The sequence below is a fragment of the Stegodyphus dumicola genome, chromosome 1, assembly GCF_044657685.1.
Source record: "Stegodyphus dumicola isolate Sdum_Otavi_A_Nest chromosome 1, ASM4465768v1".
Classification (NCBI taxonomy): Eukaryota; Metazoa; Arthropoda; class Arachnida; order Araneae; family Eresidae; genus Stegodyphus; species Stegodyphus dumicola.
Window position 1 is genome coordinate 189812671 of NC_140768.1, and position 12997 is coordinate 189825667.

The following is a 12997-nucleotide window of genomic DNA, read 5'->3' on the forward strand; positions in this document are numbered from 1 at the left end:
AAGAAATAAAGAGGTAAAAGGATTTAAAAAAAATACTAATTTAAATTCCAAATTAATAAATCTTTCACCATTCTCTATATTTCGAATAAAATAATGAGAAATAGTCTTATTCCTTATAGTGGAGTGATGGATGCATTGCAAATTCATATTTATTTTTAAAAAATCTATGGATTCATTGCAAATTCATATTTATTTAAAAAAAATCTAAGATTCAATTTTTATCATATTAAACTCAAAGTGGCACACATTCTTTACTGCCTATGCATTTAAAAATTAAAAGTAAAATTATGCTACTGCTATAAAAAATAAGATTATCTAAAATTCAATACTATATTTAACTATCAAAATGACCAGTAAAAGACAACGAAATGTCACATGCCTTAAATTTTCTCCTCCTTCAGCGACTTCATGTTCTAATCCCTTGTCCAAGGATGACACAAAGTTCTTTAAATGGGCTTGATCGAGGGCCAACCACAAGGCATCATCAGAATAAGATCCAAAAGGATCCAGATTTGTTCTCAGAGTCCCGGTAAACAGCACAGGATCCTGCACAATTTTTTAAACATATAATTTGCAAATAAAAACTAAAGACATTTTGTTTAATGATATCATAAATAAAAATCTGATGTGTACACCACATGACTTCTTTGTACGGAATATTAAATTATATGCATTTTTTCTTGCATTTCATTTAAACTTATTGGATTGAATTAAATCTACTTCGCTGACAGCGCATAAACCACAATAGAATAAATGCATTCTTTAAAATTCACTCTAGTACTTGTTTACCATAGCGACACTCTTGCGCTAGATTCACTTAACAGTATTATATTTCGTTCATATTATAACTTATAATGCACAAAATTTATATCATTTAAAGAATAGAATTATCTAATCATTGCCACATGTTCTATTCAAATACTATAATAAAGCTAGAATGATGTATAAAAGAAATTAAGCAAACAAAACAAAAAAGAAACAGTTTTTCACAGACGATTGAGAATTTCTCATTCAATTAATTCAGTTCTCACTTCACGAGAAGGCAAAAATACATAAAAACTCAAAATATCTATATTAAAAATTACAAAGTAAATCTTAAACACTTATTTCCTCAAAAAAATTCCAGAAAGGATTAAGCGTGATTTAATTGACAATAATAAATGAAGGTGTTATCTTTGTTGTTGCGAAGCTAAGTTTCTCTAGATTGGCAACAAATCCACTAGTCTGCTGTTTCAAATGTAAACAATCAATGGCCGCCATAAAAAAAGGCTTAGTGGCACTTAAACAACTTTAAAACTGTTGAGAATTCTAAAATATTGCATACAGATTTACTAAAGGCATAGAAACCTTAACCGGAAGATAAAAACAACATAATTCAATCATTTTTAAAGCAAAAAATGTACAATTTACAAACATACAAGAGTAAAGAAACTGAGAGCACTGAGCCAGGTAACAGAGTGGATATATTTATAAATATATTTATATACGTTTGGCGCGGCCGATTGAAACCAAAATACGAGGTGCACATCTACATGTCATAGCAGTCCTATATACAAAATTTCAACGTTCTGAGGCTACTTGTTTTTGAGTTATGCGAGATACGTAGGTATGTACATACGATCGTACAGACGCCACGAAAAATTCTCTTCAGAATTAATTTTAAAGCAGTTTTATAATTTTTTTGGAGGAAACGAGTCTTTTATTCTGTGTTTACATACAGATATCATGCAAAAACATCGTTAAATTGCATTCAATAATGGTCAAAATAGATATTTTCGTTGAAATATGCTGTCTGAAACTTTTCGCAATTATGTAGGTTTTAAGTTGAATTTTTAATTTTTTGAAGGTGTAAAAGCATTTATTTTTAATATTAGTTTACTATCCCAAGTTATCTCGGGCAAACGAAAAAAAGTTAAATATTAATCTTTGTATGATAGTTTTTGAAACAAGGGACAACACAGAGTGATACCTGACGTTCTACACTGGTATCTGGTCTCTTTTCTAACTGGCTTACCGCTGGAATCTCTTTCACGGGAGCACAGAGTGCACTGTCTCATTGGATTTGATTTTTTTTTTAATTTTTTTCCCCCGCCTCTTCATAATCACTATCTAAAAAATCATCGCTTTCGCTATCTTCCATCATCGCCATTATTTTATTTTTTTCCAATGCATGCATCCTTCTTTATACATTACTAATCCACAAGCCAACGTATACTATACAATAGGGAAACATGCGGTCAGTCCCTCCAAAAAAACCGCGCAACCAACAAAATTTAGCAAACTGCCAATCAAAGCTGAATATTTCCTTTCATTTCCTCCAGACCGAGTAAAACCGTGATAAAAGAAATTGTACTAACAAATTCTGCTTCGCCCGAGTTTTCTCGGGATAATAATTAACTGCAACATATACTAACCCGGGATAATCAGACAAGCGGTTAAAGAAAATAAATATTGAAAAATCTGCATAAATGTTTCTCACATTGTGATAAAACAACGGTACCTAGAACCATAAAATTTTGAATAATATACATTTCCAAACTAATATGGGCATCTGGAAGCCCAAACTTGGAATTTTGAATTTTTTTTTTTATTATCTGATTGATATTTTGTAAAACTTGAATGAATATTTTATTAACAAACTCAAAGATTTCAAAGCGAACAACGGCAACACAGTACGTGGGGGAAGGGGGGGAACATTTTTACGTGCAAAGCGCAAAATTGTGCATCAGAAATTCTAAAGATATGCTCATTTTAAAATTATTTTGTGATATTGCTGTTCAACTGCATTGTATGGTTTAAGTGTAAAGAACATTATATTTGATAAAGAAAGGTAACACACAAAACGTTAAAAAAACCTTTAGGCGTAATGTAGAATCTGAAAGCTTTAATTTTTACTTGTTAATTTGAGCAATTAATTCTGTTACGGTTTGAATGTTCTTATGTGGTGGTTCTTTTTTTAATCGAGTATTTTTCCCCCTGTGGGTTTTTGCCTTTTTTCTGCATATATTACGGAAACGGAGTATAAAACGTTAGTAAATTTATTTAAAGATGAGGGGGGATCCAAAAGAGTTTCCCCCTGAGATAAATTCAATATACATACATAAAACCCCTCAAGACGATTTTACATTTTTCTTGAAAATGGTAAGTGAAAAAAATTTTCTTGTATGGTTCATTTTAAAGTTGCTTATTTTTAATATTTTGTATTTCTTTTTGGCTCGATCCTAGAAGATTGGAAAAGCTGAGGTTGTGCAATTCCCTGATGTTTTTTAAGTGAAAATAGATCGATAGGTACATGGGCGAAGCCAATGCAGTGCCAATGCCGAGTTTGTGCAATTCTCTGATTTTTTTTTAAGTGAAAATAGATCAATATGTACATAGGCAAAGCCAATGCAGTGTGCAATGCCTAGATTGTGCAATTCTCTAATGTTTTTCTCAGTGAAAATAGATTGATGTGTACATAGGTAAAGCCAATGTAGTGCGCAATAGAGGTTGTGCGCGGTGCCCAGTTTGTGCAATTCTCTGATTTTTTAAGTGAAAATAGATCAATGTGTACATGGGCAAAGCGAATGCAGTGCGCAACGCCTAGGTTGTGCGCGATGCCGAGTTTGTGCAATTCTCTGATGTTTTTTCAATTGAAGTGAAAATTGGTCAATGTGTACATCGGCAAAGCCGATGCTGCGCACATTGCTGAGTCTATGCAATTCTCTGATGTTTTTTTTAAGTGAAATAGATCGATGTGTACATGGACAAAGCCAATGCAGTGCTCAATGCCGAGGTTGTGTGCGATGCCGAATTTGTACAATTCTCTGATGTTTTTTTAAGTAAACATATAGATCGATGTGTACATGGGCAAAGCCAATGCAGTGCGCAATGCCGAGTTTGTGCAATTCTCTGATTTTTTTTAATGAAAATAGATTGATGTGTACATGGGCAAAGCCAATCCAGTGCACAATGCTGAGGTTGTGCATGATGCTGAGTTTGTGCAATTCTGGGATGTTTTTTGAAGTGAAAATAGATCGATGTGCGCATGGGCAAGGCCTGTTGGCTTTAGTTTTCCACATGCAAATTTTGATGGGAGATCAATCGGCGGTAAGCTAACGTGGTTGCCGCTGATTGGCCGATGACGTCAAGATCGGCGGGTTGGCCGAGTATTATATATATGTCCGCCGGTATCGGCGAATGTTCTTGTTCTCTTGTGTGATTATGAGTTAGCATTATGCTAGTTTTTCTTTCACTTAATGATTTTAAATTTAAAGGCTACAGTGTTCGCTCTTTTATTTTAATTTACTAAATAAAGCATGAATTTTATTTAGATTAGTCTTAGCTTTATTTAAGGGAAGCAAAATATGCTTTGCTTTTATCACCACTGCCAACAGGGTTATGGGCTCATCGCCAACAGCTAATCGGTCATCCAGTTCAACTCAGCATTGAAGGAATGTAGGTGAAGAGGGCCGTTATCCACGAAAAGAAGCTGACCTGTCTTAGAAGTTTTTCAAGTCGTTGTGCTCACACTTCATTCAAGATGCCATTACTACCTGAAGGTTTTGAGTTGTTAAACCATGACAACTGGGATTGATGGAAAGTCGACATGAAAATGCTGTTACTGGATAGAAATTGTTGGAGCTTCATAGAGGACAAAGAAGAATTAGATAAAAGTGCAACAAGGCGTGAAAAGCAGGAGTTCACACTGAGAGAGAACAGAGCCTTCACTACATGATATTACAGAATTAAAGCTGAGTTCAGGCCGCTGATACAAGAATGTTCAAGTGGTAAAGAAGCATAGGAAGTTCTACAGAAGCAATTCGAACCCAAAACAAGAGCAAGGATAATTCAGTTACTGGATGAATTTTTTAGTATTAGATATACGCCAAATGAAGAAATAGGATTATTCATCGCGAGGATAAGAATGACTGCAAAGAAGTTGGCTGAAGCTGGTCACAACTTGGCAGATCTTTTTAAAGGATTCCAGGCAATATGGAGATTGCCCCCGGAATACTTCGGCATTGTACAATTGATCTATAGGTGGAAGGACGAAGATTTTACGCTGGAAAGAATTGCTGAAGAGCTGGTAAGGGAAGAAAGCCGACTTCGCCAGGAAAACGCCGATTTAGAAGACAGCAAGGTAAGTGTGTTTAATACTATTGATTCAAATGCAGGGAAAGATAAAGTTGAAAATAAAAATAAATCTAAGAAAAAGATGGGGAATATGAGAATAGGACCTTGTTTCAGATGTCATAAATTTGGGCACTTAATCGCTCAATGTAAAGAAAATGTAAGTAAAAATCAGAAGTTTAAAATAGACGATAAAAACGGACAGTTTAAAGATAAAGAATTAAAGTTAGTAGAAAATTATGTAACAACTACAGATAAAGGAGGTAATGCAGATAAATTTAATTGGGTCATAGATACTGCAGCTACAACTCATTTCTGAAATAATAGAAATTTAATGACAAATTTTGAAGAAATAAACGATATACATATGTCTTTAGCATATAAACGATATACGTATGTCTTCTTTAGGAAATTGTGAAAGTAAAGTACTAGGAAAGGGTACTGTCAAATTTGCAATAAAAGTAGGCAATCGAATAAATTGGATTGAGTTAGATAATGTGTTATATAATCCAAATCTAAGGAGAAATTTACTGTCGGGAGCAAGGTTAGAAAAGGCAGGTGCTCATTTTGTAATTTCAAAAGGGAAGATGTGGATATACTTTAATAATTGGGACAGATTATGCTACGCTAAACGATATGGCGGACTTTATCACGTAAAACCATTTAGATATGCAAGAGATAAAAAAGAGGTTGGTTACGGTACAGAAATTGGAAGGTTAAATAAAGAAGACGATGCAACGCTATGGCATCGCAGATTTAGCCACGTAAATTTTGATTATATTAAGAAAACTAGTAAGAATCAAAGCGTGAAAGGGTTACCAGAAATTGGAAAACCAATGGAGAGGTGCGAACCATGTATTATTGTTAAATCTAGTAGAGTAACTTTTAAAACTATTCCGAAGAGATCGGATAAACCATTGCAGTTGGTTTATTTAGATGCTTGTGGCCCACTACCAGTTCCATCTAAGGGTGAGAGTAAATATTTCCTTGCTATTGTAGATGACTATAGTAGATTAGTAACAGTATATTGTATGAATAATAAAAATGAATCGTTCTACAACTTTAAGAACTATCATAGGCAAATGGAAAGACTGATGAATAGAAAATTAATAAGTATACGCACCGATAACGGTGGGGAATTCTGTAACAGGCAATTCGAAGGGTACTTAGCCAAAAATGGAATTAATGTCGAACGCACAAACCCGTACACCCCAGAAGAGAACAGTGTGTGTGAACGTTTTAACCGAACGGCATTAGACGCAGTTAAAGCTATGCTTAATGATGGTAAAATGGGAAAAGAATGGTGGGCAGAAGCTCTTGGCTGTTTCGTACATACGTGGAACAGAGTATGTTATAAAAGCAACCCCTTATGAACCCCTTATGAAATGTTCCTAAATAGAAAACCCAGTGTTGTTTATTTTAAAATATTTGGTTGTAAAGCCTATGTTGGTGTGCCAAAACAGATTAGAAATAAGTTACAAATGAGGTGCAAAGAAGGAATCATGGTAGGATATGCGAAGGAAACTAGGGGTTATAGAATATGGCTGCCAGAAGAACGCAGATCAATAGAAATCTGTAATGTGAAGTTCGACGAAAAACTGTATGCAGCAAATGGCATCATGGGACAGAAATCAAAACCTAAATTTAAAAGACTAGAGGAATCTGAGCCATTAGAAGAATCAGATGAAGAACAGGAAATTTCTAGAGAAGAAATAAAGTTGTCAGATGACAAATCTACTCCGAAAGAAGTATCAGACTTAAACTGGCAAAGAAAAGCAGTTAAAAGGCCAGATGGAACACGTACGGACATATATTATTATGTAGAGGGAACAGACACCCGTTTTAGATCCTATAATGATATTGAAAAGTATTGTGAGGCAAGAAATATTAAATTTGAAAAAGTTCGATTTTAGTGGAAAAAACGAATACTCAGGGAAAGTTAATTTTGTAGAAGAGACTAGCTCAGTGCCTGAAGAGGCAAATTCCGTAGAAATAATTATCCCACAAAATTTTAAAGAAGCACGAAATTCAGTAAATGCCGAAGAATGGGATAAGGCAATGAAAGAAGAAATTGACACAATGAAGAAAAGAAAGGTTTGGGAATTAGTCGAAAAGCCAGAAAATAAAACTGTGGTAGGAAACAAATGGGTCTATACGCTAAAAAGAAATTAAAAAAATCAAGTGGTAAGATACAAAGCACGTTTAGTAGCACAAGGATTCAGGCAGAAAGGAGGTGAAGATTTTGATGACGTTTACAGTCCTGTAGTAAAATTTTCAATCATAAGAATATTTTTCACTATACTGGTATGTTTATATGGATGGACTAATTGTCAGTTAGATGTAAAGAATGCATATTTATATGCAAACCTAAATGAGAAAATATATATGACCTAACCAGAGGGATTTATCGAAGAGAAAAATAAAGTGTGTTTATTACACAAGGCCATTTACGGTCTACATCAAAGCGGCCATGAATGGTTTTGTGAATTTGAAAGTACTTTAGAAAATCTACATTTTAAGAAAATACAATGGTGTAATTGTGTTTATAAGAGTTCAAATGTAATTCTCTTGTTATATGTAGATGATATTGTGATTTTTAGTAAAGATAAATATAGTATAGATAAAGTAATTTCACAGCTGAGTAAGTTTTTTGATCTTAAAGTATTAGGCAAAACTAAAACGTTACTTGGAATTGAATTCTTAGAGAATGAGAATGGGATTTTTATACATCAGCAAAAATATATCGAAGAAATTTTTGAAAAATTTAAACATTTCCAGATACCAATAACTTCACTTCCCATAGCTAAAGGCACTATTCTTACAAAATTATATTGTCCATTTACAAGTGAAGAAATTGCGGAAATGCATACATTACCCTTTAGAAATCTGTTAGGATGTTTAGTTTTTGTAGCTAACAGGACAAAGCCTGATATTACATATGCAGTGAATATCTTATCACAATTTCAGGAGAATCCTGGAATTAGGCATTGGGAAGCATTGTTGAAATCGCTTGGTTATCTCAATAGTACTAAATTATATAAGTTAAAATTTTCGAAAATTAAACATAGAAATTTATATTGTTATTCAGATGCTGATTATGCAAGTAATAGAGATGACCGCGTGTCCATGGGAGGACTTATATTTAGATGAAGTACCGGTAATCTGGAAAACTGTTAAACAAAAATGTGTAAGTTTATCGACCATGGAAGCGGAGTATATCGCCTCATCTGAAGCAGCGAAGGAATTAACGTAGACGAAAAATGTCTTACAAGATGAAATTTTAAAGTTTAATTTAAGAGAGTGTAAACTATTTTGTGATAACAAGTCTGCCATTGATTTTTCTATATCGCCAATAGAAAATCGCTGAACTAAGCACACAGATGTAAAATATCACTTTATTAGAAGACTAGTAAATGATGGAGTGTTTGACCTTGAATTTATCACCAGTAAAGTAAATACTGCTGACTTATTTACAAAAGCAGCGACTGCTGCTAATTTAAGAAAGTTTTGTTTAGTTGTTTTCAGTGTTTAAAGACAATAAGTGTTTTCGTAAAATTGAACTATGAACTTCTGTGTAAGTTTTGTTTTGTCTTTGCATGAGGAAAAGAGGGCCGTTTGTTGGCTTTAGTTTTCCACATGCAAATTTTGATGGGAGATCAATCGGCGGTAAGCTAACGTGGTTGCTGCTAGTTGGCCGATGACGTCAAGATCGGCGGGTTGGCCGAGTATTATATATATGTACGCCGGTATCGGCGAATGTTCTTGTTCTCTTGTGTGATTATCAGTTAGCCTTATGCTAGTTTTTCTTTCACTTAATGATTTTTAAATGTAAAGGCTACAGTGTTAGCTCTTTTATTTTAATTTACGAAATAAAGCATGAATTTTATTTAGATTAGTCTTAGCTTTATTTAGGGGAAGCAAAATATGATTTGCTTTTATCACCACTGCCAACAAAGCCAATGTGGTGCACAATGCTGAGGTTGTGCAATTCTGGGATGTTTTTTCAAGTGAAAATAGATCAATGTGCACATGGGTAAAGCCAATGTGGTGCGCAATGCCGAGTTTGTGCAATTCTGAGATGTTTTTTGAAGTGAAAATAGATCGATGTGCACATGGGCAAAGCCAATGTGGTGTGCAATACCGAGGTTGTGTACAATGCCTAGTTTGTGCAATTCTGGGATGTTTTTTTGAAGTGAAAATAGATCAATGTGCACATGGGCAAAGAAAATGTGGTGCACAATGCCTAGTTTGTGCAACTCTGGGATGTTTTTTTAAGTGAAAATAGATCCATGTGCACATGGGCAAAGTGTTGGAAAATATGACTTATTGTAACCCATTTTCTGCATCATCTCTCCTTCTTGAAATATTTATTAGGCTTAGTTATTATTTTAAAGGGATAAAGTAGTTACTTCTAATTTTACTTTTTTCACTACCACTGTTTGTGTTGAGAACGGCCTAATTAAGATGCAAAAACGAAACGAGATGTTACGTCATCTGGAAAGGCAAGTCATGCCGATAGCTGATTGGTTGCCGTGAGATGACGTCATGCCTACTTCTGGTATAAGTATCTCGCGTCGCTCTGGCTCATTCCTTCTAGTTCCTGCTTTCTTGGCTCTTGGGTGTGCGGTTTCCAGCCCCTATTGAAAGACGTCTTGCGATGCGTGCAGTCCGGGGATAAGTTCCGAGGTTCCTGTCTACAAGATGACTTTTCCTGAATAAGTTCCTTGGTTCCTGTCTACAAGATGACTTTTCCCGAATAAGTTCCTTGGTTCCAGTCTACAAGACGACTTTTCCTGGATTCTCAAAAGAGGCTACAATGTGAGTGACTGCTGTGGGCGGCATCCATGTTCTTCATGAAGGCGGCATTTAACATAAGTTAGTGGCGATGTTTTTCTAAGCTGTGATTCATCTTGTTTAGCTATAGTGAGCGGAGTTAGGCCGGATTTAAGTGCTCTCAAGGATTTTATTTAATTTTCAGGTGCCTTCTTGACCATTAAGCATGGACTTATTGACTGTGGCTAATTTCATTTTAAAACTGCATAATTTCTGATTAGAATACATTTTTTTTTTCGTATTGAATGCCAGTATTTTGGAGACCAGGTAAAATATTATATGGTATATGAAATTTTGATAATGATGGTTATATTATAATTTCTAAGTTACTGATATTGTTTAAATTTATTCATTGTGTTTTTATTTTTTTTATATATTGTTAATAAATTGGTTAAGTTTGAAACCTTTTATTGTCTTCAATAACTGCACAGCACATAACCTCAGGGAGCTTCTATTGCTACTCATGTTAAATGTTTAATTTTATAAACTTTAAACTTTGCTTTTGCATCATTTTGGTTATGGGCCCAGCCCCTGAGTTATCTTTAGTGCAGACTTTTGAAGTTTAAAATTAATTTAGGACTTAAGACACTGGGGAGTGTTTTTTGTTGAAATTCAAATATGGCTACTGTTAATGTTATGCATAATATTGCTAAACTTGAGGCATGTAATTATTTTACATGGTCTAAAGATATGAAGTTTGTTTTAAATGAGAAAAATGCAAGGCTTTTGGTCAAAGGTATTGAAAAATGTCCTGATTTAAATGATGTTAAGGGTATTACAAAAGAAATTGTTGCCGACTATCAAAATAGAAGTCGTTTGGCATTATCTTTAATTTATATGAATGTAAGCCCTGAATATAGAAACTTGATAAGTGAAATTGATGACTCGGTAGTTGCATGGAATACGCTTGCCAAATACTTTCAGCCAGATTATCGATGTAGACATATGTCCTTGTTTTCAGAGTTCTTAAATTGTAAAATTAAGCCAAATGAAAGTATTAGTTTCTTTTCTTCTAGATTAAAATGGGTAACTGAACAATTAGCTGATATTAATCAGGCTGTAAGAGATGTATACATATGTTTTCAGTTTCTTAGGTTCCTTCCAGATAAATATGATCAAGTAGTTCAGAATGTTTTGAGGTGGCCAGATGAAAAGTTCATATTTAAAAATGTTGAACTTGAAATACTAGCAGAGGAAACGCGTCTTAATTTAAGAGAGATAGATAGGGAAAATTCCAATAAGACTACAGAAGTTCAAAGTACTCACTGTGAACCCAAATTTAAGCAGATTAAAGGGCTCAAGTGTTATAAATGTGGCCGTCCAGGTCATATTCAAAAATACTGTAGAATGAAAGGTAATTTTTCCAGATCACCCTCACCTGCTTCTTCTGTTTCCTCAGCTGTATCTAGTAGTAATAAAACATCTTCTAAGTGTAAGAATGAACCCAAGTTATGTAAAGGTAAAAATAATTCCCATGCTCAGTCCCATTTTATAGCTCAAGCTAATGTTAACAATTTGGCGAAAAATGATGATAGTTGGATTTTTGATACTGCTGCATCTCATCATATTTGTAAAAATCGTGAATTGTATGATACTTTTTCTCCTGTGAAGAATGAGAATATGCTAGTAGCTATTGATGGGGTAACTTTTCCAATTCATGGGAAGGGTACTGTTAAAATGAAATTTGGGGATAGAGTTATTTTGCTTAAGGATGTTTCATACTCACCTGAACTGAGACGAAATTTAAAATCTGGACCTAGGGTGGATATCAATGGAGCAAGATTTTATGGTAAAAATGGGCAAATTAAAGTTACTGATGATGAAAATGAAACTTTGTACAAGGCTAAGTTGATAGGAAGTAACTATCATGTATTCCCGAAAATAGTAAAAAAGGGGGGCAAATCTTTGAAATTTGAGGCATCCACAGTTCAGCATAACAATAGTGAATTATGGCATGGTCGGTTTGGTCATATAAATTATGGTGCTATTGTCAGGACTAGTAAGAGACATTCAGTTCGAGGTCTTCCTGTGTTAAAGCACTCGCCTAATTTGTTTTGTGAACATTGCCAAATCAATAAGCAAAGACGAATCTCCTATAGACCTTTAGAAGGTATTCGAGTGAAGAGACCGCTTGAAAGGGTTTTTTCTGATGTATGGGGACCTATTAACATTCCAGGTAGGAATAGTGAACGTTATTTCGTTTCCTTTATTGACAAATATTCTCGTTATGTGGTAGTGTACCCCACTGTAGAGAAAAGTCAGGTGTTTGAAGTATTTGAAAGGCATATAGCACGTGCTGAAAGATCTTTGAACCCTAAGTTGAAATACTTTAGAACTGATAATGAACGAGAATATGATAATGAACAATTCAGGTCATATTGTAATAAAAATGGTGTAAAGCACGAATTTACAGACGTATATACTCCGGAACAGAATGGAGTTTGTGAGAGATTCAATCAGACAGCTCTCAACAATGTACGTGCAATTTTACATGATAGTGGAATGAGTCCTGAATTTTGGTCAGATGCAGTGATGTACTTTGCATATTCATTTAATAGAATTTGTCATAAGGGCCAAGATAGAACCCCATTCGAATTGTATACTAAGCGGAAACCATCAGTATGTCACCTTAAGGCATTTGGAACGATTGCCTATGTGGGAATTCCAAAGGCTAAAAGAAATTCTAAGCTTGATCCAAAGGCAACGAAGGGCCGATTGATTGGGTACAGTGTACGAACAAAAGGGTACAAGATTTGGTTGGAAAATGAGCAAAAGGTAGTAGAAACCCTAAATGCTACTTTTAAAGAGTCAATTGGAATGCAGAAAAGTGGCAGTGGAGCTGCACTGGGCACCCTTCCTGATTTGGAATCTGAAGAGAGGATAGAGTTCCAGTTGGCTACTGATACTCCAGTTGGCTATTTTCCTGAAATAGAGGAAAGAATTGATACCAGTGTACCCTCTTCTATACCTAGCACTGACACTCAATCTACATTAAGACAAGTAACTTGGGTTCGTAAACCTGTTCCAAGGCCACACAGCACTCGTACGGATG

At 34.6% G+C, this 12997-nt stretch overlaps 1 protein-coding gene across 3 annotated transcripts in view; it reads right to left on the reverse strand.

Annotated features, from left to right (window-relative positions):
* Positions 1–12997, reverse strand: part of LOC118189122 (multidrug resistance-associated protein 1-like) — a 190529-nt gene that overhangs the window by 23689 nt on the left and 153843 nt on the right. For all 3 annotated transcript variants that reach the window (XM_085824093.1, XM_085824104.1, XM_085824099.1), the window contains one exon: positions 380–546. In XM_085824093.1, coding sequence (XP_085680219.1) covers positions 380–546 — 167 coding nt within the window. The remainder of the gene's footprint in view (positions 1–379; positions 547–12997) is intronic.